This window comes from Drosophila obscura, unplaced genomic scaffold (assembly GCF_018151105.1).
Source record: "Drosophila obscura isolate BZ-5 IFL unplaced genomic scaffold, ASM1815110v1 contig_28, whole genome shotgun sequence".
NCBI lineage: Eukaryota > Metazoa > Arthropoda > Insecta > Diptera > Drosophilidae > Drosophila > Drosophila obscura.
Window position 1 is genome coordinate 92,256 of NW_024542815.1, and position 27,188 is coordinate 119,443.

Below are 27,188 nucleotides of genomic sequence, written 5' to 3' on the forward strand. Positions count from 1 at the left end.
TGTTAACGATTTTAATTTTCAGTTTTATGTGGCTAGGCGCAGACACACAAACTATAACGAAACTATGGAGTTTTTTATGAGATGCTTCATATGATTCTTTGAGAAATTAACAAATGTCTCAGAAAATTCACGCTGTACATAGATGGCCAACAAAATCAAACAAAAGTGATTAAAACCGCCAAATTCATGCTTTGTTCTATTATCGCTCTTTCCAACTAGAACACTCTATAAGGTAAATACAATGTACAGATACCAGCGGTAGATCAAAAAGATCCAAAAACTGTTTTTGTACTGTTTTCGGGCCGTTTTTATTTCAGCATTCGCTTGAGCATTTCGAGTCGAGCATAAGTGTGCAGTTTGGACGTAAGGACGTAGCCACCGCTGGTAGATAGTATAAGTAGTGCAGATAAGTACAAACACACGAAGGATTCCTGCATCAGTTTCAGTTCACATTTAATAAGTTTGTCGTAAGGAACTTAAAAGGTTCCCAAAGAGAGGAGCTGCAGTACGTGTATATATGTATGCAATGCATACTATGCATGTATGCTACAATATATTACAAACAACACATCCGGAATAGTAGATAATCGTACCGATCGTGCGATAAAGAGTGAATGTATGCAAATAATATAAAATGATATAGAAGACTTGGGGGTTGGCGAACGAGCGAAGCGAGTGAGCAGGGGGCTTGCCACCTAGTATATATATATAATATTTATATGTATAGATATCTATAGATAGAGTACATAGTTTTATACAGATCATGGTCTGTAAACACTTAAGTTTAGGTTTTTGTCTGCGCGGGCAGATGGATAAGGTAGGTATAAGTATGTATGGATAGGGCCGTTGATTCGAGGATGCCTTATGCGAGTAATGGGACAACTCTCAACTCTTCCGAAATCACTTCCGATCGTAAAGTAGGGCAAAGTGGTTCGGATTGGTTGCTCCAGATCGATGCTGAAGCTGCTGATGTTGGTGTTGCTGCTGCTGTGATGCAGGGGCAGCCAATCCGCTGCCCGTGGCCGATGCAGCACTGGCCATATGTTAGAAGAGACGCTTCTCATAGCTGAAGAGGCCGTGAACATTGCCCTCAAGCTGAGCGGAATGGGTGCGCTTCATGAATCGCAGTTGGCCATTGTAGATCATCTCCCTGTTAAGAATATTTTAATGAAGTAATTTCAAGAAAAATTTGTTTGTGCTTTATATTCAGCACTCACTTCAATTTCTTCACGGAATTGGCTCCAATGTCCTGGCAGCTGTGCTGAAGTCCGCACTCCAAATAGGGCAGATAACGCAGAACGCTGCCCTTGTCCACAATACTGCCGCTGACACCCTGAGCGACCTTCATCTTGTCCATCTCATTGTGGTAGTAGCGGGACATAGCCGCACCCTTAGCATCCCCGCGCTCCATCGCCTCCAGGGAACCCATTCCTCGATATTTCTTCAAACGCACGCCATCCGAGAAGAAGTACTCTCCGGGCGCCTCCGAGGTTCCGGCCAGTAGAGAGCCCATCATTACGGCGCTGGCCCCCAAGGCCAATGCCTTAACAATGTGTCCGATCGATTGGATGCCGCCGTCGGCAATCACGGGCACCCCAAACTCCTTCGCATAGGTAGATACCTGATAGACGGCCGTTGCCTGAGGACAACCGCAGGCCATCACCTCCTGGGTGATGCAGATGGAGCCAGACCCCATGCCCACGCGTAGTCCGTCCACGCCCGCCTCGATAAGGTTCTTGGCTTGGGCGCGTGTTACAACTGGATGGGGGGGGAGAGAGAGACCAGGAGCAGACATCACACAATAAGAGAGATTCGAGGACGATGATGTGGTTAGGATGTGCTGATGAGGACAGATTAGTGTATGGGCAACTTACCATTGCCGCCGATGACCTGCAGATCGGGATAGGTCTCCTTGATGAACTTAATCATCTCCACCTGATAAATAGAGTTGCCCTGCGAGGAGTCCAAAATGATCACATCCACACCATTGGCCACTAGAAGCTGGAGCCGGGGTTTATCCTCACCGCGCGTCCCTATAGCGGCGCCCACCAGCAGCTGCTTGTTGGAGTCCTTCGAGGCGTTCGGATAGGAGCGTGCCTTCTTAAGATCCGTGCGCGCAATCATGGCCACCAGCTCGCCAGCCTGATTGATAATCGGCAGTTTGCCCTTCTTGCTCTTCTCCAGAATGGCATTCGCCGTGGGCAGATTTATGCCATTGGGCGCGGTGACCAGTTCGGTGGTCATTATGTCTGCAAGCACTATCTCCGGCTGATTCTCACGGAAATCAATGTCCCTGGAGGTGACCATGCCGAGAAGCTTGCCGCCCAGTTTGCCATTCGCGGTAACCGGATAGCCGGTGAAGCCGTTCTTTCGCCGGGCCTCCAGCACATCGCCGACGGTGTTGGTGGGCGACATCACGGACGGGTCGCGCATGAAGCCATGTTTGTACTTTTTAACCTTGTGCACCTCCAACGCTTGGTACTCCGGCGTGCAGTTGTGATGGATGATGCCGATGCCACCACACAGCTGCGCGTCGGACGACAGTGTCGAGTGTCAGTAGGTACATCAGAGTGAGAGACAGTCCACGACAAGGAAGGGTAGCAGAGCAGTCAAGGGTTAGCGGTTGAGCGGTTAGAGAGGCACAAAAGAGTGTTGAGTTACAACCACAGCTAGAGCGATCGAATCCGAGTCGAGCCCCCAATCCGACCTAGATTCTGAGACAGTACTCACCGCCATGGCTATGGCCATCTCCGATTCGGTTACGGTGTCCATGGGCGAGCTAACCAGCGGTGCCCTCAATGTAATTTTCTTGGTCAGCGGCGACCCAAGATCAACATCCTCGGCGGTGAAGTCTATGTAGCCGGGCAATATGAGAAAGTCGCTGGGGATGTTGACATTGACATTAAGAGAGGATTAGGATATGGTCAGGGATGTGTTGATGGATGGACTAAAAGATTTTTTTAAGTGGCCTGGCACTTACTTGTAGGTGAGTCCATCCCCATTCTGAAACAACTCCCTGCAGCTGAGGCCGTCCTGCAGCTGATTTTCAACGGATTCTCCATCCACAAAGCCATTGAGTTTGGGTTTGCTAGTGCTGCTACTGCTGTTATCCATCGCTGTGGCAGTGACAGTGGCGTCCGTTTAACTTGGGCCAGACCAAGACGGCGATAATAATAAACAAAATAAATGAAACAGCCGCGAGCCAAGGGCCGATAGGAACAATAAAAATATGGCACAAACAATAATCTCTGCCGCCGTTTTTTAATGCAGGGGCCTGGTCGCTTCTCTGTTCCACAGACACACACCACAAAACATATACAGGTTCAGTGGATTCACGATGCGGCGGCGCTTTGTGGCACTGTGGATGCAGATGAGGGCTGTCCAATTGTCGATGGAACAACGCAATTGCAGTGAGACGTAACTTTTAGCTATGGCGGCGGCACGATGAAAAGCAGCATAGAAACAACGTTAATTGCAGTGTCTCTATGGCGTGGAATGAGGTCTGGACAGCGCTCTCGGCACTGGGATGGGTGGAGGGCCGAGCACATGGTTTTGCCACTTACCAGTCCAGCAATGTAAGGTAGGAGGAGCAAAGTTTGGTCGAGATGAACATGCGCGGCAGACGAAACGTGGATAATAGGCAGCAGCAGTAGAGGTGTCAAACAATGGAGGGCACAATCGATAGTATCGATATTTTACTGCTAGCCTCTACCATCGACGGTTTTGCGACTATCATGATAGTATCGAGCTACAGTCGTTGCGCTTTTGATATGTTTGGATTGGCTGCTATAATATACGAAGACACTTTTGTAAACAAATCGACAGGTGGCATCTAATTTTTACAATGGACAAGTTCCCAAAAGGTTTCAATGGTTTTTTAATAATTATTTGAGCCCGATACTATCACGATAGTATCGAATGTTTTTTCAAAACATTCAACGTTGATATTCCTCTACTTTGATATTCCGTTTAATATTACTAGCTAGCTAGGACTCTCAGCCCTAAACAAATAATTTTATGCAATTCATCAATAAATTTTGTTTAGGATTGGCTAGTTTCCAGAAATCTTTTTCATTGGATTGTTTACTTATTAAGGTTCAAACAAAAACGGCCAAAGCATAAAACGTAAATGTTGACTAATAGCCTTTTTACACTGGGCGCGTCTGCTATCGATATCGGCATAGACGCAATGAAGCAGAAAAGGCGTTTACATTGGAAGACGTGCGTCTTGAATTTGGATTTGGGTGTTTGATGACAAGGAAAGATACACAAATTTTTGAAAATCAACAGAATTAAGCAAGACGTCAGGAAAATGGACGAAAAAGAATTGATTCTCATATTTAAATATTATTTTCAGACATTTCATTGTAGAGTTTGTGGGAGTTCTTCTTCAAATTATGAAAACCACCGAAGTTCGTCTCCAGCAGTGTCTTAATGGCATCAGGGGGTCAGAAAATTTTCATATGATAATAGTACAATCAGTTTCAAGTATTTTATTTAATGACTTTATGTATATTTTCACCTTTTTGCACAATCATACATTTTTAGCGCCAAAATTTGATTTTTGATCTACAATTTTTTGTTGTTATTAGTGGTGATAGTTGCGCTGATAGGCAGAAAATACCAAAAATGAGCAAAATCAATCGAATATACCGAATAGACGCACATGAATCAGACACTGACGCAACTTTTTGCCACCACTAGGGCCCTATGCTTAACCTATGTAAAAAAAACTGCGTCTTCGCCAAGACGCAAAGAAGCATGACGCAGCCCCAGTGTAAACGGCCTATTAATGTGACTTAATTGTTGCTGGGCAACCAAGTTTCTTACATGCGTAAGGACTTTTGTATACCGTATTTTCTTTAATTGATGTTAAATTTATTGTTCCAAGTTCCATTGAAACATTAATAATGCAGTTTTCTTAGATTGAGATGTTTTTTACTTATTAATGCATATGTTTTGTGTTTTATAAAGAAAAATCGTATATATTAAGTTTGAAAGAGAAAATGGTGCTAAATTGTTTAAAAGCTTGTAAAGCTGAATTTTCAAAGTTGAAATTTGTTGCCAGTGCATAATTTCCTATATAAAATGATCAATGTATTTATTTTCTTTTTGTCGACAAAAAACTTTTAATTGTCAATTGGCGCAAATAAACTGTCCCATTGTGCGCAGCTACGGTAGATCAGAACAAAAGAGCAGCATCAGAGGTTTTTTAATGGATTATCGTTTTACAATTGTTGGCTATTGTGCATGATCTAGCTAAGCCAATGGCTAACCACCTGGGGTCATGTGCGGTGAACATGGACTTTTCCCGCATGAACGAGGAGGCCGGCCACCGCTCCATTTACAGCCATGATGTGGTGCCGCCACACATCTTGGGGACAAAATTCACATTGCCATTTCGAATTTTGAGTTTTTCCACATTCTAGGGACCTCAAACAAGATCTGCGAGATCTGTCGCCGTGATTTCCATAATTCCATTGGAGAAGATTTTTGTAATTAAATACAATTAACTCGTTTTGCTGATTGCAGACAATCGCATTTTTAATAAAAAAAAACCCCTTAAGTTGGTTATCGTGAGTATACACTCACTTAGTTTCTGTTTAAATACGTCGCGGGGGAGACATACATATTCATGTTCGCGCATTAGCTGGCGTACATACATCTGTATCTATACATATACATGAAATGTTCGATGCGATATACACTTATCGATGTAGACACTTATCGATATATCGCATTTGCCTCGAATAGCAGGTACATAGGCGCAAACTCCCATCGCTAAATCAGAAAAGAATCAACATTTTGTTTTTGTGTAAAATTGCATTTAGCAATTAATTGTTGCTATAATTAGCAAATGGCGAACAACCTGGAGTCACGTGTGGTGGATCTGGACGTGGCCTGCCTGATCTGCCTGAATGAGGAGTCCGGCCATATCTCCATTTACAGCCATGACTTGGAGCCGCCGCACACCCTGATTGCGGACATGATCCGCTGTTGCACCAGCCTGCAACTGGAGAGTTTGCAAATGCAGCGCTGGCCGGACAAGATCTGCGAGCAGTGCCACAGTGAATTGGCAGTCGCCTACCGCTTCTATGAGAAGTGCGTGCTGATCGAAAAGCTATTCCTCACTGCGACAAACAGCTCGCACTCCGTCGATGCCGACGAATTGGCCAGAAACCAACAGCTGAAGCTGTATCTGGAAGAGCACCACGTCAAGCTGCCCGCCAGTTTGAAAATCAAACGCGTGAACGTGGATGCAGACACTCCTCTTGCGAGTCGTACGGTGGGTCCAGTGTCAGCGACAAGATTAAATGCAGGTGAAAGTTCCAGTACTACATCCACAACAGCGTATGGCGCAACTGCAAATCTTCCCGTGATAAAGGTGGAGTATAGTCAGGAGGGCCAGGAAAACACAGACTCCCTGCCCCAGATACCAGATGAATCTAGATCAATGGTCATGTCCCTGGACACCCTCATCGAAACGGTACCCATGAAGGATCAACCGGGCGATACTTCAGATCAGGAATGTGGAAAAATTCTCATCCCAAGTCCTTGGGAATACGACAATGCCCCAAACCATTTCTATGAAATTACAATGGAGGAGACGGTGTCGCCTCCTCCTTCACCAACACCACCACCACCACCGCCATCACGCGCCCCCAACACGATCCAACGACCCAATATAAGCAAAGCGAAAAGGCGCACAGCCAACCGGAACGTGCGCCAAAGATCTGCACCAACAGCTACTATCAGCACGCCCTCAACGCGCACATGAAGCACATCAAGAAATCTCTGATCATAAAGCAGTAGTTGATTCCAAAAGGCGGAAGCAGCAGGCCTGGATGGCCGGCACGTCATCTCCTTCCATATAGTATTATATATTTATTTGTATGTTTTTTTATTTTTGCCAAAGTATTTATATGTTTGAATGTACTTAACTTTTTGCCAGTCGATTATTCAAATGAAGGAAGAGTACGAGGGCGGAAATTTTTTTTTTTTAGGAAAAACCCGCCACTTAAACCAAGGAAAAGCTTGATACCGTACAAGCACAAAAACTGATGCACAGGCTGGACGCCTAGTTATGGTCATATACCCGAAGAAATTGAACAAAATTCACGATATGGTGTTGGCCGATTGATTTGCAAGATATTCTGGAAGCAATGGGCAACCACATTTTGGATAAAAAAATTTAAGAAATTGCTGAAAATGTATATTGAGCTTAAAAAAGATTATGTAGACAAATAAAAAAGAATAGTTTAAAAAAATGGTGTTTTCTTAAAGTCGGTGGGACCAATTCGTAGCCTAATTGATGGATTTTTTAAATGAAATCTGCACATGTCTGCACCCTTGCGTTGTCCTGGTGGAAAATAACTTTTTTCTTGGCCAAATGCAGTCGTTTCTGCAACCTCGTAAGTCAGGTTTGTAGATTGAAGTGTTTTCGGTGCGAGAGCTCAAGGAGAGAGTTACGGTTAGTGGTGCCAGCCACTGAACCGTCCAGCTGTGTTCTCTCAAATTCCAATTAAATGGTGAAAGCATCTCCCATATGCTTATATATTGTATTTGATATTCGTATAGAAATATGTATATAATATAGTAGTCTTATTTGATAAATACCTTCATATTGAAGAATACACGTATCAATTATTGCAAACACCCACCTTACTCGACATCTAGCTGGGTGTGGGTCTTATCCGATGTTTTCTTATCACGCAGGCACTTGGGCATACCACCTTCGGATTCCATAATAGAATAAGCTTCACAGTCGATCTTATTTTGGATTGATGAATTTGGATGGGATGCGATCAAAGTCATCCTGCAAGCCCCCCGTATTTCCATAAGAAAAGTGAAAACTCAGTCTTATTCTTAAATTATTGTTCAACAATAAATGCTCAAACAGAAACGTCTACCACAGAAGAGAGGTAGGGGAGAGAAGTGCGGTTGTAAATGGGTGAGGACTACAGCTACTAATATGATTAGAGTGTATATCTATATATATGACACAGGTTCTATGCCGAGCAGCGAGAGGGCCACATTGAGCACCTGACGCACCGCCATGACGAGGTAGACGCGGGCATAGAGGACTGGCATCAGCTGGTCCCGCATCTGCACGAGGATCCTCTTCTGGCGGTAGTAGCGGCTGAAGAGGGAAGCCAGGCTGCTGATGTAGCGCACCAGCAGGTGCACATCACACTGGCCCTGTTGCAGCAGATTCAGCGTGGACTCGACCACCTCTGGGAAGGGCAGCAGGTGGCCGTAGATCAGTTTCCAGTCAAGCTGCTGAAACGTTAACAAAGTTGCGTTATAGAGATTCTGCAGATTCCACTCAACACTTACATCGTCCTCCAACAGACTGAGATCGATGTCAGCCAGCGGCGGCAGTGGCTGGTAGACACCCGCCTCCACCTGGGCATTGAAGGTGCGCAGCAGCGTCTCCAGGCGGGCCGAATTGTACAGGATGTACGAGGCCCCCTTAGAGCTTCCCGATCCATTGCGCACCACATTGGCCGCTGAAGCGTGGCGCACTTCAAACAGATCCACAATCACGGCAGCAGCGCCCAGGCGCTGGATAAGGGCATCAAAGTCGCCGCGCGAACTACCCATGCGGACGCCATTGCGATGCATGGCCATAAGTATCATGTCCTTGGAGCGTAATCTGTCCATGGAATAGAAAGAGACAGAGAATTAGGCTGGCTGGATGGCATGGCAGGTGTAAGCGAGGAAGACTCACGTAACGTAGCTGTCTTTGTTTATTGTGGTGGCTGTCTTCCCGACGGGCTCAAGTACGGGTCCACAGACAAGACAGACGTGGTCTGTCGGCTGTTTGGGGCAACGTTGTGCCTCCACGGTCACGCGGAGAGTGTCATCAGATTGCTGCTCTAAATCCACCAGGCGCCAGGTCGAGTAGGCCATTAGGCGACGAGTAATCCCGAGGAGCTGACGGAGGCGATAGTGACCTAGCTGCTCGGTCCCATCGTCGAGAGTTGAGTCCGGGCTCGGGCTCTGAGTGAGGCACAAGGTGGGGGCTTTGTCCAACTTCGAGTGGTGGCCATATCGAGCGCCCTGCTGGAGCACCGTTCTCAGCACGTAATCTATAACCGGACGACGCTGGAAACTAAACGTGCAGCGATTATTGTAAAGGGGCGTGATCTCCTGCAGGGGGAACACCCAGTCTTTGGCCTGCTCGATCAGAAACTGCATTGACTCCTCATTGGGCAGCACTAGGTCCATCTCCTTGTCCGTGTGCAGGCGCATCTTGCGACCGTGCTTCCGACAGAAGGCTTCCCAATACTTGCTGTTGTTAGCGATGCTAAGGTCTCCATGGTCGGACACGTTCTCGATATGAAAACGAATGGGCAGGCCGCATCGCTGGAACAGTACCGGAGCAGTAGAGGCGTCCTTATCCTCCATAGCCGTGAATAGGTTCAACAGCTTATTGATGAGCCCGTTTAAGGGATATTCAAAGGAGAATTCCATTGCAACGACGATCTAGCGAAAAATGTATATAAATCATGACTTGGGATAAAAGTGTTTTTCGGCAGTCGAACGTGTACTTATGCTTTATTTGACAGACTATCTTTGATAAAGCCTAGCACTCAGATCCAAAAACGATTTGCTGTCAACTATATGTCATATATTCTTCTAGTGGACAGTGGTGTGACCAGCGGTGTGCACTGCATTCCGTACAGTTACACTGCTCAGACAGCTGTTTGGTTTTGTTTAAACTTTAAAGTAAACAAAATCAACTTGATCGCTGATCAAGTTGTCCTGGTGAACGCGCCCATTGAAATGCACTTCTTTGGCTGGGTTCGCTCTTCCCCAGGCATATCCTGGGCACCCCAATATTTTATTGCCAGAGGCGTGTGTCTGACTACACTACTCGACAAAATCGAACTTTTTTTTTCCTCAAGGATACAAACCGACTTTTTCTGATAGATATGGGGCTTTAAATTTTTTTTAAGAATTATGGTTTTTTTTCTGTGGCACAACTTTTTTTTGAAGAATTTTTGAAGTCTGGTATTTTTTTTAAAGCTTTTTTCAGAGGTAGCGCTTGTTTTTTTCACATAACTCTAGTATCCTAAGTCTGGTTGTAGAGAACTTTACTATTTTGAAAAGATAATTAAAACAGCTAGAAGTCGAGACTAAACACTTTGTGATTTCAGCTTACTGTCTGGGAAATATAAAGCATTGAAATGCAAAAATGATGATTTTTGTGCGGTATTTTTTACGAAATTTTGACTTTAAAAACTCAGGAAAAGTCGAAAAAAAATTATATCTTGTGTCCTCTTTTTTTTTGTGTATAGGTGCGTTAATTTGGCGTCGTTTAAGGTATCGCTCATTAAAATCTATGGAGAGACTTTGGAGCTAAAATTCGTTAACCAAACCTAAAATATGGAAAAAATGAACAAAAAATACCTTTTGGAAGGTTGCGGGCCCAACTGCCAATTGGGAACACAATTGAGGACACAAGATATAATTTTTTTTCGACTTTTCCTGAGTTTTTAAAGTCAAAATTTCGTAAAAAATACCGCACAAAAATCATCATTTTTGCATTTCAATGCTTTATATTTCCCAGACAGTAAGCTGAAATCACAAAGTTATTCGCTTAACTTCTAGCTGTTTTAATTACCTTTTCAAAATAGCAAAGTTCTTTACAACCAGACGTAAGATACTAAAGTTATGTGAAAAAAACTATCGCTACCTCTGATAAAAGCTTTAAAAAAAATACCAGTTTTCAAAAATTTTTCAAAAAAAAGTTCTGCCATATAAAAAAAAAAATATCATCAAACCATTTCTAAGCCCCAAATCTTTAATAAAAAGTTGGTTTTGTTCCTTGAGGAAAAATCGTGTTGACCAGTGCTATCAGCAGCAGCAGATGGCAACGCCTCCCGTGCCGCCTCCCGTGCCGCCCACAGTGAAGACAACATGTTTTGCAAACAATATTTTTTTTATATTCATGAAAATTAATAAAAATAATAAATTATAATATCCACATAATACCAAATATTTCATTTGGTTTTTTTTTCTCATTTTGCAATGTTTACGTTAGCAGAATATATAAAATTGATAACTTTATCGATGGGCTAGCAACAAACCAACGAATACCAGCAAATACTATTGGATTCTTTTCTAGTATCTACCGACGTTTTTTTTGTTCATCTGAGTACTGCCTTCCGTACAGAGCCTAGAAAACAGTTGGTGCCCGAAAATATTTCTTATCGGTTTAATACGAATATCAACCCTGAGTACTGGGCTTAAATCAATTAGCAAAATTAACGAATATAATTTTCCTCGGTATATTAGCGGTATATTATGAAAATGAGTTGGTATATTTTTGACGGTCAACGTCAACGCGGTGGTCACACGGAATAAAGCAGCAGCTGCAAAGCCGCAATACGAATTTATTACATTTTTTTTATAAACTTGTTAGAGCCGAAAAACGTGTTAATGCAACGGCAGATATATAGCAGTGCACTCGTGTCGTCCTTGCCCTCTACTCTGCTGCTGCGGTCGCCGTTGGTGCTGTTTTTGTTTCCCCCTATTTCCCCTCTCGACTGTGGTGCTAATGTGTTAATATTCTTCTTGTTTTTTTTTTTTTTTGTTGCGGGAATTGTGCTTGTGTGCTGTGTGTGCGCATATCCATGTTATATGTGAAAGAAGACGGGTGAAACAAAAAGGCAAAGAGCATTCGTATGCAGGAATTGTCTTCATCAGTCACCGATACCATTAGCCGTCGCTGCTCAGTCTGTGGACCCCGGTGTCGCATTGCTGCGTCCGGTATAATTCAATCAAGCGTCAAGAAATAAAGCACTATATTTTCAAAAGCTCTGAAACATTCTACCAATCCCGTATTGCCCCTTCCTAACATTCACTCGCCTACCGTTGTGTGCCGTGATTTTGTGTCAGCCGTAAGAGAGGGTCACCACAAGAAAGCGACATACACGCACGGTACACGGAAAGTGCAGCCAAAAGCCCAGAAGAGCACGTGAGTGCGTGGGGGCGTGTGAGCGTAGGATACGCAGAAATCAGTGCCGCTGCATGAGAGCGGGACACCCAGAGAGTGGTGGTGCATTGCTTAAGATCGGCGGGAGTCTGAGAGATACTGCAGGGCGTGCGTGCGTGAGGAACCGGGTGCAATCAAATCCTCACGCACATATGCTGGCCCTAGCCAGACCCAGACAGCCGCCGCCGCCACCGCCACTGAAAGCCAATCCCAGTCAACGTCCAGCATCCGCGTCCACGGTACTGAAAACAGTACGAAATGCATATTCAGCTCCTCTGCTGAATCCCCAACGGAAACCGAATCTCGTTAAAGACGCCTCTATACTATCCGCAACCGCAATGCTCGCGTCGACGTCAAACGGTTCCGCTGTCACTGCCGCAGCCGCCACCAGCTCAATGGATGCCTGCAACGAGCGAACGCTGCTGCTGAGCGGGACACCAAAGGAGGATGTCGGTGCTCCTGCTCCTTCTCCGCCCACAACGCTGCCACTTGTTCATACAACCACCACGACGTCGACACATCCGTCCCAGCAGCGGCAGAACATTAACAACAACAATACAAGAAGCGAAGCCAGCGCGAGCAGCTGTGCCGTTAACGCCAACGCCAGCAGCAACAACAACAACGAGAACAATACGATATCTGCGGACGGTGATGCTGACGGTGACGTCAAAGCCGGCGCTGGCGATGATCTGTCCAGCGATTTCAGCGACAGATTTCCACGCCCACCCGCAACATCCGCCTCCGCCACCGGCAACCCGAAGAAACCCGGAAAACTGAGCAAATTGGGAACCAAAAGCGTTGGCCTCAAGCGGTAGGTTACTCTCTCCCGTGACGCTGACAATGTTCCCCTCTCTCTCTGCTACTCTACTGCAACCTCTCTCTCTCTATCCCTGCAGAGTTTCCTTTGGCTCTTCCAAGGGATCCATGGTGGAGACATTGGTCTTTGAGACGCCCACGCCGCTGTCGGAGCACGTGGAGGCGACCTTTGGCTTTGAGGCGGCGACCTCCGCGGCAGATGGCGTTGCTTTGGCCGCGGGTCAGCCGCAGCAGGCGTCGCAGTTGCATTCACAGTCGCAGCCTCCGGTAGCCGGACACGGTGACTATGCAAAACTGAATATGGACGACAGCGGCATTGAAGTTCAAGAAGAGTAAGTATCAGTATATATATATATCGTCAAGAAGACGATATCCTCTGGAGAGCTGTCATTCTTTCTTCAGGATAAATAGGGATTATCGTCTTAAGAACGCATTGATCTTTAATTTTATTAGAGATAAATCCAGATCACACGGTTTTGGTATGCACAATTTTAAAGATATGTATACCTATTTTTGTTGGTATAATTATCTATAAACATGTAATTTATCATTTGACTTAAACTTCAGCCCTGGCTGATTGACAGTAATCTGTATTCTGACAGTAGACATTCGACTAATGAATTCCGTTCCCCCTTCCCATTGTGGCTGTATTTCTATGCCAAATGCATGGTTTTATGTGCCCTTAATTAGAGCCTACTTTTACCTCATTAAACCATCCGTCTAATGTCTTTTGGCAGCTTTCACTTTCACGCTCGCTTTTTTGTGTACCCCACATTTGCTTTTTTATTTTTTTGTCTTTTTCGGGACAATACATAACTAAGTCCCTCTCCGGCCGCTTTTTCTATGCAAAAGAGCAACCATTTTACCTAGAAAGCATGCACTCTGTGCCCCTTTCTCCGGGCGCTTCCTGGCTTAAAACACACAAAATATTTTCTAAATCGATAATTACGCGGGTTTGCCAGTTCCGTTTAAAAAGACATGTACACATGCACACGACGGTCGCTGTGTGCTCTCTCTCTATCTGTGTTCTTATCAATTCAATTGTAAGATGGTTTTTCATATCTTTGTTTTGGGTTCCATCGTCCTTTTGTTACCCTTTTTCCATGTATGGGCATAAGGCTTGTGGTATAGTGATTCTGAACAGATTTGTTGCAGCGCAAACTCGGTTTCTTATATTTTTAAACTTATTTAGCATGCAGTCTACTTAATTATTCCAAGTGCAATTAAATCGGATCGTAAAAAGATACTTTAATTTCATTCTGATTATATTTCAATATATTTATGTATGTGCAACGCATCTTAAAGGGTATTATTCGCTTCGGTACCCTTCCTGGTGTTTCTTCTGCTTCGTTCCACCATCACTACCGCTGCCGGAACAAACTTCAATTGAAGTTTTTAATGCGCTGGCGCTGCAGCCGACTTCGCCGCTATCAGTTGTCGTGTTGGGGACTGGCTACTGGAATACCGTTAAGCTCTGCTGCGTCGTCATCACTTTATTACATAATGACTTTCTGTTCCCGTCTACTTTTCACCCTCTCTATCTCTCCGCCTAAGTGTGCCTGTTCGTGTATATATGTGTGTTTGTGTGCATAATAAAGCAATATAAATGTGGGTCAAACTTCAGTTGGTTGTAGTTGACCAACATATTTTTCGGCTGCAGTTCTGTATCTGTGTTCTATGGGCTATGGGCGTGGGAGCGTCGCCCTCATCAGTTATTTTTGTTGTTATCCTCAATTTAAAGCGATAACTCGCGTACCTATCGATTTCAAAAATAGTTAATTCTCTCTCTACTTTTCTCATGCTCTACACGGCGTTTGATTTTGGGCAAGAAAATGTTTGTTTTTTTAATTAAACTCAGGAAAATTCAGACAAACTGTTTTTTAGCCAGATTTAAATCAAAAATAGTTGTCGGGACTACCACTCACATTAACGGATGAAAGCAAAGATGACTCTAATTTTTGCTGTATTTTCTTCCACTTTTGGTGAGATTAGGCCACACATTGGTGACCTTTTTGCTAGACGGACAACAGACAGCAGCTTATTCAGCGCATCACATGCTTATAAATGTGTGCGTGTTCTTTGCGGAGAGCTTTAATTCGCTGGTCGAGTCAAGCGTGATGTCATCCAGCTTTGAAGCTTAGAGAGCGGTCACCTGCTGTAGAACTTTCTTTCTTACAGTTAGTCAGCCACAGAGAAATAAAATAAACTATAGTCGATATCATACCCATTTCCCAAAAAGAATTGGAACATTTTTGTAAATGACTACTCGTTGTGGTAGTATTAATGCTCTATTCACGATGATTGTACATACATATTTATTTAAATAAAGGCGCGAAAAGGCGCTGCTGCTGCGCTGCCGCTCACGTACACGCGTATTACAGTAGCTGGAACCATTAAATTGTTCCGTTTTGCCTGCTGTCTACGCACACAAACGCATTGCAAACCATGTGAGTGTGTGTGTGCCGACCACTGATATACATATGTACGTTCATAGGTAGATTGATCTACATATAAAGCTGTCGAATAGCGCTTCATATCTTGTGAAAGGTAATATCTAAACATATGTACATATGTGCATATGTACATACATACATATGTACCTCTTCTTAAAGGTGATCCGCAGGCGAACATGATAGGCGATTTTGTTCGATTGTGGATGGGATGGGCTTGTTTGTAATTTTTGCTGGTCGAATTTGTTTGACGAAATAGAATAGAAATTCCTTTAATTCATTGGGATCCGACCAAATACTGCTAAACTAATCCTACTTCCTGAAATCTCTCACTGTAACTCTGCCCGAATCGAATATACGCCTGCACACTCTTCAGAATACGTGGTTGAACATACATACATACACATGTATATGTAAATATGTAAGTACTCGTACAATGGTTTTGTGCTGTCGCTCTTCCAATTATAATCGATAATTATCGATTATGTGGTAAAGTGTTGCCGATGGAGGCGGGAGGCTGCATCAACAACTGACCTCGGACTTGTCCTATTACCCGTTTGCCCTGCCTTGCCACTCCTGATATGATTCTGTTTTGGGTCTCTCTTTAAAATAAGCGATAGAAACTCGATCGCCCCGTTCTACATGTACATACATACATGACACACATACCACATCTCTGCGCTTGGGGACTTGCATATATCTATATACATTGTGAAAGTACATCTCAAACTGTCCGTCAATTGATTTTCCGGTACCCATGGACGACCAAGGCAGGCACACTCTTGACATGCATAGAGCGCACATCATCATCATCTTCGACTATGTATGAATGTGCCCCTCCTCTCCTCCCATCATCAGCGCTCTCCACAGCCGAAGCAGAAGTAGCGGCAATAGCCACCACATCGCCCATTGTCACTATGTTGTAATGCTGACGGTAATTGTGCCTCTGGTCAGCAGCATGATGAAATTATACAAGGTAGTCCCGTGCCGCAATGCGCTCTCTTTTCGGAGCTTATTTTGCAAATTCAACAACAAACACAAATTTGATTTGTGTGAGTGGGCATAAGAACCCAAAGAGAGGGACGGGACCACCTTGTATATTTTCATAATGGTCAGCAGTATGTTGCTGCGTCTCAGCCTGCTGTTCTACTGCTGCTAATCTAATCTAGAGCTTTAAAACTACAAATACCAACTCTCAATTTATAAAGTCTGCAATGGGGGCAAAACTTCATCTCTTTGGAGTTTTAAACATTTTATAATTTTTCTACTTCCAAGTAAGGTACTAGCCAATGCCCCATGTGATTTTATTTTTGCATATTGCTCTGTTCGTCATAGATCTTCGATGCGACCCCCTTATCACTGATAATTACACTAGTCAACACGATTTTTCCTCAAGGAACAAAACGAACTTTTTCTTCAAGATTTGGGGCTTAGAAATGGTTTGATAATATTGTTTTTTTTTTTCTATGGCAGAACTTTTTTTTGAAGAATTTTTGAAAACTGGTATTTTTTTTAAGCTTTTTTCAGAGGTAGCGCTGGTTTTTTTCACATAGCTCTAGTATCTTACGTCTGGTTGTAAAGAACTTTGCTATTTTGAAAAGATAATTAAAGTTAAGCCCAAACACTTTGTGATTACAGCTTACCGTCTGGGAAATATAAAGCATTGAAATGCAAAAATGATGATTTTTGTGCGGTATTTTTTACGAAATTTTGACTTTAAAAAGTCAGGAAAAGTCGAAAATGGGCCCGCAACCATCGAAAAGGTATTTTTTGTTCATTTTTTTATTTTTTAGGTTTGGTTAACGAATTTTAGCTCCAAAGTCTCTCCAGATTTTAATGAGCGATACCTTGAACGACGCCAAATTAATGCACCTATACACAAAAAAATAGAGGACACAGGATATAATTTTTTTTCGACTTTTCCTGAGTTTTTAAAGTCAAAATTTCGTACTTATCTACATATGTAGCTCCATAACACTCAGAAATAATATCAACTAACTTTAATGCTCAAATGTATAAGAAATCATAAATCAAGGGGAGTGTAAGGGTATGAGGAGGTGGTAGTAAGTGCTATAAATATATGGCTTGGGTCATGTGCGCTGTGTTATTTAAATTGAAATCTTAACTTTAAGCATTGTGCTCCAGGCTTTTCCCGCTGGCAGTGTCGGCCCTGCCATCAGTAAATTTGTTAAAAAATTTGTCAAAACTATAAAATCTTTTAGATCAAATTAAGAACAATGCAGAAATGGGAACGTGACAACTTGTAGCTCGATACTATCATAATATTAGCAAAACATTGATACCATCGATAAGAGGGCATTATGGTTTGACAGTATGTATAGTATGTCATCTTATTCCTTTTTATCTATTTTCATCTATCAGCCAGCTTCGCCCTCCCCCATTCTCGGTTACGTGTTTATGTTTTTCCTTTCTGATTTTTTAATTTTGTATTCTTTTTGTTATTATTTTCGGTTTGCTGCGAGATAGAAAAGTAGAGAGGGAGAGAGAGCTTACTTATGCCAGTAGTAAGAGAGATAGCTGTACTTGCTCTCTTTAACTGCCTCTTTTTTCTTTTCTTCTCTCTTCTGTTACTTTGAGTGCGCAAAAAAGTGATGTCATGTTTGTTGGCGTAACCATGATGCCAGATGTGGATCATACCAAGCTTTGTTCGCTTATTTCAAGAAAATGTTTCCAACGCTTTTACATGTATCTCCCACGTGGAGAAGGGTATGTGTTTCCCATACGCAGTATACAAACGAAACCACTGAAATCATACAGCCAAAAAACTATACATATCGACGGGTGTGCAAGGGTAATAAAAGATTCGGATCGAATCTAGTCTTCCCTTCTTTATTCTTTTTCGTTATACGTTATTACACGAAATGTGCGCTGTTGCTTTTGTTGGCTGCCGTTTAGTGTTTGTTTTTGTGTGTCCGAAAACCATAACTTTTTGCGCGCCGTTTTCGCGGCGATACCCTCGGGCCACGCAGGTATATGCACGAATATTTTGGAAATGTTTTTTTTTCTGGAAACAGGCCTTTACAGGCGCAAATCTGAATTTAAGAAAATATTTACTGCGAGCCTCCATAAATCCATGAAACAGTGTGGCAACGCTGTTTAACTTCAATTGAAATCAGAGAGAGAGAGAGAGCTAAACGCTGCGCTCTGCCTCACACGAAGGTATATTTATACAAAGTGAGGATTTTCTACGGAGCGCTCCATCAATATAGTTCCATATTTAGTTGCACTACCTAGAGACTTAAAAAGCGTGAAAGAGTCTGGGAAAAAATTAAAAATATACCTTGTCGCTGTTCAGGCTAGAACTAAATGCTATCAGCTGGAAGGTGTGCTATTCTGAAAGCGTTTACAAGTGCGTCACCAACATCCAGGGCCGGTTTTGAGGCAAAGGCCTGGGCGCTAAATTTTAGCGGCGCTAAATTCCCAAGGGTAATTTTTTTTAAATATGTATGCATTAGTAGAGCTCGACAGTGCGGAATGTTTCGTGTATATTTGGGAACTTGGCCAATGTACGTTTGTTTAAAATACTTAGGTACTATTTATTTTAACCATTAATTTACAATTACTCAATTCGAATTCGAATTTTTCATTTCACTGGTATGACATCCTATTTCATGCTTTCTGGTGAGTAAAACAATGGCAACATAGCATGTTATAAAGAAAGTGTGTCCAAAAAAACAATATACTCTCCAGAGTGCGACTGCCATACCTTACTGTCAATATACCATGTGATATGTCGCTCTCCACTTCTCTCTTAACACGCTTCCGCTTCTTCAAACATTCATGCGCTCACGCTCGCGTATGTGTGTGTGTTTAGTATCTTTTACTTTTTAGCAGCAAGCATCGCCAAACGGGCAGGCATTCCGCTTAGTCGCAGTCCAGCAGCAAAGCAAAGCAGCAGCCAACAACAAAACTCGTGTGCGGGAATCTTCTTCCTCTACGAACCTTTTTTTTTTTTACGCCGTCGCGAGAGGAACATCACACCTACGTAAAACGCGCGTAGATCTTGTGCCGTCCCGTGCTCGTTCCCTTTCCCACCCAACTGGAGGAGCAGCTTGGAGCATCCCCTCACCTGTCAAGTGCGTGAACATTGGTTTAAAACAAATGAGGAATTTGAGAGTTGGTGAGAGTGCAAAAGAGGGAAAACGAAAAATTTTTAGAGGGCTTGCCTTGCCATTTCTGCTTGAAAACCATTCGTGCGTGCCAAAGAGGGACAAAACACACACAATCTCTCAAATCTGTTTGATTAAGGGGGTAGTGGGAGTAGGAAATTTTCAGAGAGTGTTCGTCGAGGTAGAAGAAGAAGAAGGTGAAGAGAGTCTTAGTACTTTGGGAGTGTGAAGAGAGTGTCGGGGTTGAGGTTGAGAGAGAGAGAGAGGCACACACGCAAGTGCAAGTGGTCGTTGGATTGGGTGGTGCGTGGTTGGGCGGTGTCCGCGCGGTGCCCCCTCAACATAAGCAGTAACAGTATGCGACGGTGTTGGTTAATTCTAAAACCCAGGAAACAAATTCGAAAATACAAAATTAATTTAAACAGCAACAGAAATTGTACAATTCGAAAGTAATTCGTGCACCAACAGGCTTACAGACACACGGACACAGACTCAGAGGCAGTATTTGTGTAATTGTTGGTTCCCCTCCACACCACAGTGGGATGGATGCGCAAAGTGAGTTCATCGCAAAAAATAATACACACAAAGAGAGGGAGAGGTAGAGAGCGGAATAGCTATACCGAGAGAGCGACACTGCCCCTCCCCCTGGGGCACACAGCTAAACGCAATTAAAATACACTGCCCGCTTGTCCCACTGTGCCAGTGTGTGTGTAAAACAGCGCCTTGTTTGTACATAAATTAGCCGCTGCGCTGTTTATTTTTTATTTATATATTATACAATACACGTATATTATGTGTGTGCTGTGTATATAGTTTGAAATTATAAATGAAATGCCATTCCTCTGCAAACCATCAAACCAACAACAACATGAAAGCAATATAAGCTTCGAAGCTGCACATACCCATTGTTCCTATGGTAATAGCAAACACACATAAACTAAGAGTTTCTTGACTTTGGTTTCAGAACCATAAAAGCTTTTTTAAAAAACCCCGATTTTCATATCGTTAATTTATGGAAATTTATCTGAGGCAAAGATTTTAATTCATTAAAGCGATATTAGATCGATATTTTCTATACCAGCAAACTGACATAAAAATCAGGAATATACCCTACACATTCTCAGCTCTATAAGCTGAGAATCCTTTCATTCCTTTTTTTTATTGAAGAATCTGATCAGAATCATAATACCCTCTGTCCTGCCAAGGGGCATTAAGGGCTAAAAATTATCGCAGCATTTCAGTTTCTGAGGAGTGAAGTATTCCCTTCTGCTTATCCCATTTTAAATTTAGATTTTCAGGTGAAAAAATCACCAATAATATATTTGAATATTTCTTACTGTTGTTGGGATACATTTTCGCGGGTGGGGATTTGAGGAATGAGAGACTTATAGTTTGTTAAAATAATTTTCACTCTGCCGTCTGTCCTTGTCGCACTCTTATTGAAGACTGCCCGCTGGGACGTCGTTCTTCCTCTCTGTCCTCTCTCTGTGTGTGTGTGTGCCCAAAACAAATTGAAAAGCCGCTGCGCTGCTGGCGTCGCTGCTGCTTCGGTAGGAGTGGTGGGTGGGAGAGGTGGAGCGCGTTGGCGGTACATTTTTGTATGCGCTCATCATGGCTGCTCACGCGCTGTCTCTACCGTCGTTGTTGCCTGCTGCTGCAGCTTCCCTTTTGCTTCATCGTCTTTTTTTTGTGCCCTTCTCACTTGTTCTTAACTAGTTTTTATTTCTCTTTTAGTTTCCAATTTATGTAGTTATTAAATTTGCTTGGAGCACTCGAAAATGTTTTACGCGTTAGCGATAAATCTGCTTGCCGCCTTCCCTTTATTGAACATACTGCGATACAACAACCTTTGCTCTTCTCAAAAGCCAAAAAAAGTGCTTTAGTACCCTATACTCTTGGATATTTAATGGGAGAAAATGTATATACATATGTCTTTACATATTTAATAGAATGAGATTCGGTCAGTAGACAAATGAAGGGAGAATTCCGCCCACAAGAGAGTACAAATTTGCTGACAGGAAGTAAGAAAAAGATACTAGATATAGCTAGTATCTACCGATGCTTTAGAAACTAACCCAATCGGCTCATTCAAACATACATATGTATGCGGGTAAAGGGTTCTGGTTGCAGACACAATTTTGTTTTTGCCTCATAACTTTTGACCAAGTGCATATTTTATAAACAGACATATGTGTACCAATTAAAAGTTAGAGGTTTTAGGTAACTGTCAGTGAAAGATATAAATTGATTTATTCTATACAGGCAGGCTCCGGCTTTCACTTACTTTTGCGTTTTACGATTTCAGCCAAAAGTCATATTTTTCATTTCAAGGGGCTTTGACATTCGCGAACGTGTGGTTTATTTCCTCTTGTACTGTTCGCATAAAATGAAAAAAATATGAGAGGGAATAACCACAAATAGAGAAAATGAAATTTTGTACACATTAATAGTATACAGAGTGGTCGAGCTCAGGCATATTCCATACTTCAAGAAGTGTTTCAAATCATATTCCCCATAGTTGGAAGATAGTTATTTCATAGTTAAAAAGTTTGCAAAGAAACATAAGACTGTGTGTAGTTTCCCACATTTTAAGAATATTACTAATATTCATTGATTGCTTGCCGCGACATGTAACAGCGCCCCTCTGCCTGGGATCTGCGCGGCTTGTGCGAAATAAATTAAAAACTCTAAAGATGTAAGTATAGTATTGCGCTTAAAGGGTATCCCATACGTTCTCTACTTGTTGTTTTCGATTGGAAAACTTGTTTCAGCTTGTAACCGATTGCTGGTTGTGTGTTCTGTTCTTTTTCTTGTTCCAGTTGTAGAAGATAGTCGCGTTGTTGCTTTTTGTTGTTCCTCTTTGCATTCGCATATCAATTTCGGCACATGACGTAATCGTTCCCATATTCAAAGGTTTGTTCCAACAGCGACAACAACAAAAGCAACAAGAACAGCCAGAACATTAAGGTTTGAAGTGTATTGCGTCTTAAAAATGTAAAAAGTGATAAGGGCGATAGGTGTCACTGAAAGGGGATGAATGGAGCCTTTCCTCTTTGCGAAGGCAACCGACACGAAGGAAAATACGTTCCTTATTTCTCTGCCGCTGCGGCAATATACGAAAGTATATATAATTTCATCATGGTCCAAACGAAGTTGCTTCTCTTCCGCTGCGCCGGCCGAGCCGAGCAGCACGAATCAGCTCTACATACATACATATGTTTGTATGAAAAGCTTTTGCATAAACGCTAGATCAATCGAGTCGCATGAATGCCAGACTGTTGTCAGATATTAAATTATTGAAATAGGGGCTCAATAATCGAAAAAATACATTGAATGTCGCAGATAATCAAGTAAATGCTGAATACATTCCATAGACTGAATCAATTGCTCCTTTAGAACTATTAGGAATCATCTACATATATTATGGATAATTTGGTTGAAAAAAAAAGTTATCCAAATCTCCAGAAATTCAAATTGAAATTCAACACAAGAAAGTACTTCTTCAATGTTCTGAATATTTATGGACTTGAATCAATCTACTAATGTACGCCGCTGGGGATCGCGGATAAGGCCAAGCATAACATTATAGAGACGTAAAACGGGTTTCCAGTCCATTTTCCAAGACAAGTTTATGTATGTACACATATCTCATGTCCATGGGTTTCATGGATGGTCAATAGCCCCCAGGCCATATCGGGAAAGTGCCCCATAGCTATTGGGCTTTGCGGCTGCAGGTGTTCAATCAATTGAAATTGAATCAGAACCCAAAATTAGCTGAAAGCCCAATTGGCAAATGACTTGATTTAATTGACATTGAGGTTGAGGCGCCGTGACGCACTTGCTCGACTATTTTAAGATCAAAAGCGACGATACGTGATCTCTCCTTTGATCGCTTTCCCCGAATATATAACACTGAAATTGTAATTAGATTCTGGCGTTTTTTTTCTTGCAGATCGGAGCGTTCAATTGTGCGCGTTTCCATATACCAAAGCAGTCAGCCGCAGCAAATCTGTCCACCAGCGGAGTATATCCTGGGGCCCTATTCAGACGGCCTGGATCTAACGATCGGTAGCTATACAATCGACCCAACCACAATGAGCACGACAGCGGCGACGATGCAACAGCATCAACAGATTGGCCTTGGGGCGGCCTATGATCGTCAGCAGAGGTGTGTCAGCATATAGCGCATAAATCGATTTAGAATTTAATGTCTATAATTTGTGAATCGTTTGCAGCACTGATTCTGGCTGGGATAATCCCTTTCGTCCTGGAGGCGATCTGTCGAGAGAGGCTGATGAAATTGTCAACATGATTCGCGGTGAGTCCTGAGCTCTCTCTCTCTCTCTCTTTGCCCAGCTAAGTGTTTAAGATCTACTATAGTGTTTATGCCCTTGTTAATGCAGGTGGGAAGCCTATCACACCCACAGAAGATCGTACAATGGGAAATGGCAGCGCACAGCATGCCGATGACAACTTCAATGGTGGAACAGCAGTCGACGAAAGCGTGACCAGAACCAATGTAAGTCTTGATCGGAGTCCGAGTCTCATGGCAGACAATCTCTTATACTCTCTCTGTTTCTCCCCCTCTCTCTCTCTATCCCCTCTTGATTATACAGCTCTCGCAGAATCAAGCAACAGCACAAAATGGTACAAATTCCCACGCCAGCAAGTCGGCGGCAATGGGCAATGCAACTGCTAGCGGCGGTGGAGGCGTTGGACGTCCCGAGGGCCAGAGCAACAGCAGCACCAACGGCGTCACTGCTCTGGGCCAGGTGTCGAAGCAGGTGGTGCCGGGACCAACGTCGGCTAGTCATGTCGTCATCGATGAGAAGAAGGGCAAGAAGAAGGGCTGCTGTGTTGTCCAATAATCATAGACATAGCTGGCATACGTCATGGGCCGATGGTGGGGTGGTACAGTAGGGAGAGGCGGGTTTATGTTTTGGATGTTAATATTTTTTCGATGTGAGCACGAACCCGAGCCTGAGAGCTGACGTTGATGTTGATATTGATGTTTATATCATGCCGCGTAAATAGTTTTGCTTTGGTTTGCGAATATCAAAACGAAAAAAAAAATAACATAAAACAAAAGGAAAAAAAGAAGAAAAGAAAAAAGAAAAAAAAATCAAAGCTTTCTGAACAGACCAGCAGAATGTGCAATAACGAGAGGATCAGCCGCAACAGAAACAACAAAAGTAAAAAAAAGAAAAGAAAAGGAAGCAGAAGCAGCAACGCTAGAACGAGACAAAAAGAACAGCGCTAAAGCGAAAGGAACAAGAAATGGAATAGCATCAAGAGCAGAAGCAAGAAGAAAATGGACCAGCAACAGTAGCTTCAGAAGCAATAGAATAATAATGAGTGCTTATGCCACCAGCAGTAGCAACAGAAGCAATAGAAGCACCAAAATAACGAGTGGAAAGAAGTAAGAACAACGACCACCAAAAAGCTGCACTCAGAGTCAGCCTTTACCCGTGGGGCACTGACACTTGCAATCGGTGTCGCTTCGACACAATCCATAAGCAATTCCTGTTCTTAAATCCTGTAAGCAGTCGCTGAACGCAGTCCTTAACGCTTGAAGCAATCGCTGTCCTTAGTAAACCTGAAGCAGTCGCTGTCCCCGCCGGACCCCAGAGGGACAGTCGCTTTAATCTCTAATATGAAACAGAGTTACCGTAAATACGAATTGTAGATCTAAAATATATATAATTATACAACCTATATTTATATATATATGTATACTTGTTAGGCCGGAGTCCGTTGCTAATTACTGATTGTAGACAACAATGAGTCAAAATGGACCTACAATTCAATGGAATTATCTATACATCAATTTATCCTTGTTGTGTGACCTTGTGACATATATGTGCATATATGTATATTCAATGAAATATATCTGTATATGTATATTAATATGTATACATACTTGGAATTTTTTGTATAATTGTAAAATCTATTGCGGCTTTTTAAACAGGATGACATTTAAAGAGTAAAAACCGATGGAAGAAGATGAAGAAAAATAACAAAAAAAGAACGTTGTGCTTGCATGCATAGTGGTCAAAACAGAAAAAAACACATAAAAAGCAAGACAAAAAAAATCTAACATAAAGAATAATGTATTTATTTTTATTTATATAATGACGATGATGATGATGTTAAGGAGAGTAAATTAAATGTTATACCTTAAAACAAATATACACACACACACATGCATACACTTATACACAAACAGTTATATACAAAAACATACATACATACATGCAATATTTATATACAAAATGAAATGTATGCTGCATAAAGCAGACGAGAAGTGGAGCCCCCAACAGATGACAAAACAAAAACCAAATTCCAAAACTATACAGTTATTTTTGACCAATTCTATACATATACCATATACATATGCTATGCATGTGCCCCACCCACATACCATACAGAGGTTTGCAAAAGCCTATGCCCCATACTCTAAGGGTGTAGCTTGTGTGGCCAACTGTGGCGGGTCCAGAGCGAGAGAAGCCACAGCTGATCAAATACACAACTAGTGTTAGAAGAGCGGTGCTGTCATCATGAGAGATCGAGATCAATATATAAGAAGAGAGGGAAAGAGCGGAGGTGTGCGGAAATGCGAATGAGGGAGAAAGAAGAGCCACTGATCCCCATCAAGAATGAAAAAGAGCGAAAGCCCATAGAAGAAAGCGAACGGGGGAGCCGGGAAGAGAACCACCGTTGTTCAGCTTAGTTGTAAACACAAACAATACTCAGTCTTCAGATTCCTCTCCGATCCAAAAACTCATGCTTTTGCATCTATGTACATCCTCCCACCCAACCCCCCTTCCACAAACACAGTATTTATTCAAAAGAAAGAAAAATAACAAGCAGGTAACTACAGCAATGCGAGTTACAAGAAAGTCTATACAGGAGCAGCAACCAAATAGTAAATGAAAGTAAAGAGAACACCGATACGGACCGCCACACAACAAATGTACTCTCCCTTACCCACTCAGCCGCATCTACACACCCCTACACACGCACTTACAGCCTAAGCATCAATTTGTTCTGCGTTTGATACAGTAAATGAAAGTTATAAATCATACAATACCAACACTATATTGTACTATATGTATGTGGAAATAGCAATATTGTTTCACCCAAAAAGTAAATAAATGAAAATCTGAGCAGCTAAGAAAGCGAGCTGCAAGAAGAGCCGCCACAGCAGCAAAAATACCAATATTTAATATTGTAAATTTCCGATTCAAAATGAAAGCAAAACGTAAATGAAAACCAACAAAAATGTTAAGTTATTGTATAAAAACAAATCCCAAATAAAAAACGAAATCATGAGAACATGAGAAACTAGAAAAATTCTCATGAAACCGTTAGCTATGTTTGCGGTGCACTTTTTATAATCCATTCCTGGCGATATTATTTTGATAATTTGTGGGACGTTGGGACGTTTTTAAACGTTGATATGCAATGAATGCACCATTAAGTGTCCCATGCGACACCAAGCTGAATCCTGTTACACGCTGATTCCAGGCAGAATCGCAGCTCTCCTCCCGCCCAACTGACCGTGGGGCGCTGCCACAAGACGCACGTCGCGTGTAACCAAACCGATCGCCAACATGCAGGAAAGATAGGTGTGAGGCTAATATTCGAGGAAAATTAGAGCTAAACACTACTAAGAGAGCTAAAAATGCAAAATTGACAAAAATGTTACTAATTACGGAGCAATTAGCAAATAGGTAATCAATATCTTCAATGTTTTTAGGGATAGTTTGGTACATTCATGTCAAAGCA

The 27,188-nt window shown here is 42.5% G+C and overlaps 4 protein-coding genes across 8 annotated transcripts; 2 read left to right on the forward strand and 2 right to left on the reverse strand.

The window, feature by feature from the left end:
• Positions 1-438: 438 nt before the first annotated feature.
• LOC111070013 (inosine-5'-monophosphate dehydrogenase) lies at positions 439-3,672 on the reverse strand. 2 transcript variants are annotated; one of them, XM_022360304.2, is made up of 6 exons: positions 3,564-3,672; positions 2,981-3,428; positions 2,731-2,881; positions 1,875-2,526; positions 1,218-1,758; positions 439-1,150 (listed from the first exon to the last, which is right to left on the reverse strand). In XM_022360304.2, the coding sequence occupies exons 2-6, from the start codon at positions 3,112-3,114 to the stop codon at positions 1,045-1,047; spliced, it is 1,584 nt and encodes a 527-aa protein (XP_022215996.1). In that variant the 5' UTR covers positions 3,115-3,428; positions 3,564-3,672; the 3' UTR covers positions 439-1,044. The 2 variants fall into 2 exon arrangements, with proteins under 2 accessions (XP_022215996.1, XP_041450376.1); XM_041594442.1 differs by having other exon boundaries at positions 2,981-3,145; positions 3,564-3,635.
• Positions 3,673-5,753: 2,081 nt separating this feature from the next.
• LOC111081830 lies at positions 5,754-7,046 on the forward strand. Its single transcript, XM_022377980.2, has 2 exons — positions 5,754-6,891; positions 6,953-7,046. The coding sequence occupies exon 1, from the start codon at positions 5,858-5,860 to the stop codon at positions 6,776-6,778; it is 921 nt and encodes a 306-aa protein (XP_022233672.1). The 5' UTR covers positions 5,754-5,857; the 3' UTR covers positions 6,779-6,891; positions 6,953-7,046.
• Positions 7,047-7,592: 546 nt separating this feature from the next.
• On the reverse strand, positions 7,593-9,665 carry LOC111081829 (DALR anticodon-binding domain-containing protein 3). 2 transcript variants are annotated; one of them, XM_022377978.2, is made up of 4 exons: positions 9,555-9,665; positions 8,732-9,489; positions 8,338-8,656; positions 7,593-8,280 (listed from the first exon to the last, which is right to left on the reverse strand). In XM_022377978.2, the coding sequence occupies exons 2-4, from the start codon at positions 9,475-9,477 to the stop codon at positions 7,990-7,992; spliced, it is 1,356 nt and encodes a 451-aa protein (XP_022233670.2). In that variant the 5' UTR covers positions 9,478-9,489; positions 9,555-9,665; the 3' UTR covers positions 7,593-7,989. The 2 variants fall into 2 exon arrangements, with proteins under 2 accessions (XP_022233670.2, XP_022233671.2); XM_022377979.2 differs by having other exon boundaries at positions 7,594-8,277.
• A 1,696-nt stretch (positions 9,666-11,361) lies between these two features.
• Positions 11,362-25,922, forward strand: LOC111070015 (hyphally regulated cell wall protein 3). Of its 3 annotated transcripts, XM_022360306.2 has the most exons (6): positions 11,362-12,815; positions 12,901-13,152; positions 23,353-23,568; positions 23,636-23,718; positions 23,804-23,919; positions 24,017-25,922. In XM_022360306.2, exons 1-6 carry the CDS (start codon positions 12,040-12,042, stop codon positions 24,266-24,268), a joined length of 1,695 nt encoding a protein of 564 aa, XP_022215998.1. In that variant the 5' UTR covers positions 11,362-12,039; the 3' UTR covers positions 24,269-25,922. The 3 variants fall into 3 exon arrangements, with proteins under 3 accessions (XP_022215998.1, XP_022216001.1, XP_022216000.1); XM_022360309.2 differs by lacking the exons at positions 11,362-12,815; positions 12,901-13,152 and adding an exon at positions 19,153-19,411; XM_022360308.2 differs by lacking the exons at positions 11,362-12,815; positions 12,901-13,152 and adding an exon at positions 19,153-19,367.
• Positions 25,923-27,188: the final 1,266 nt, after the last annotated feature.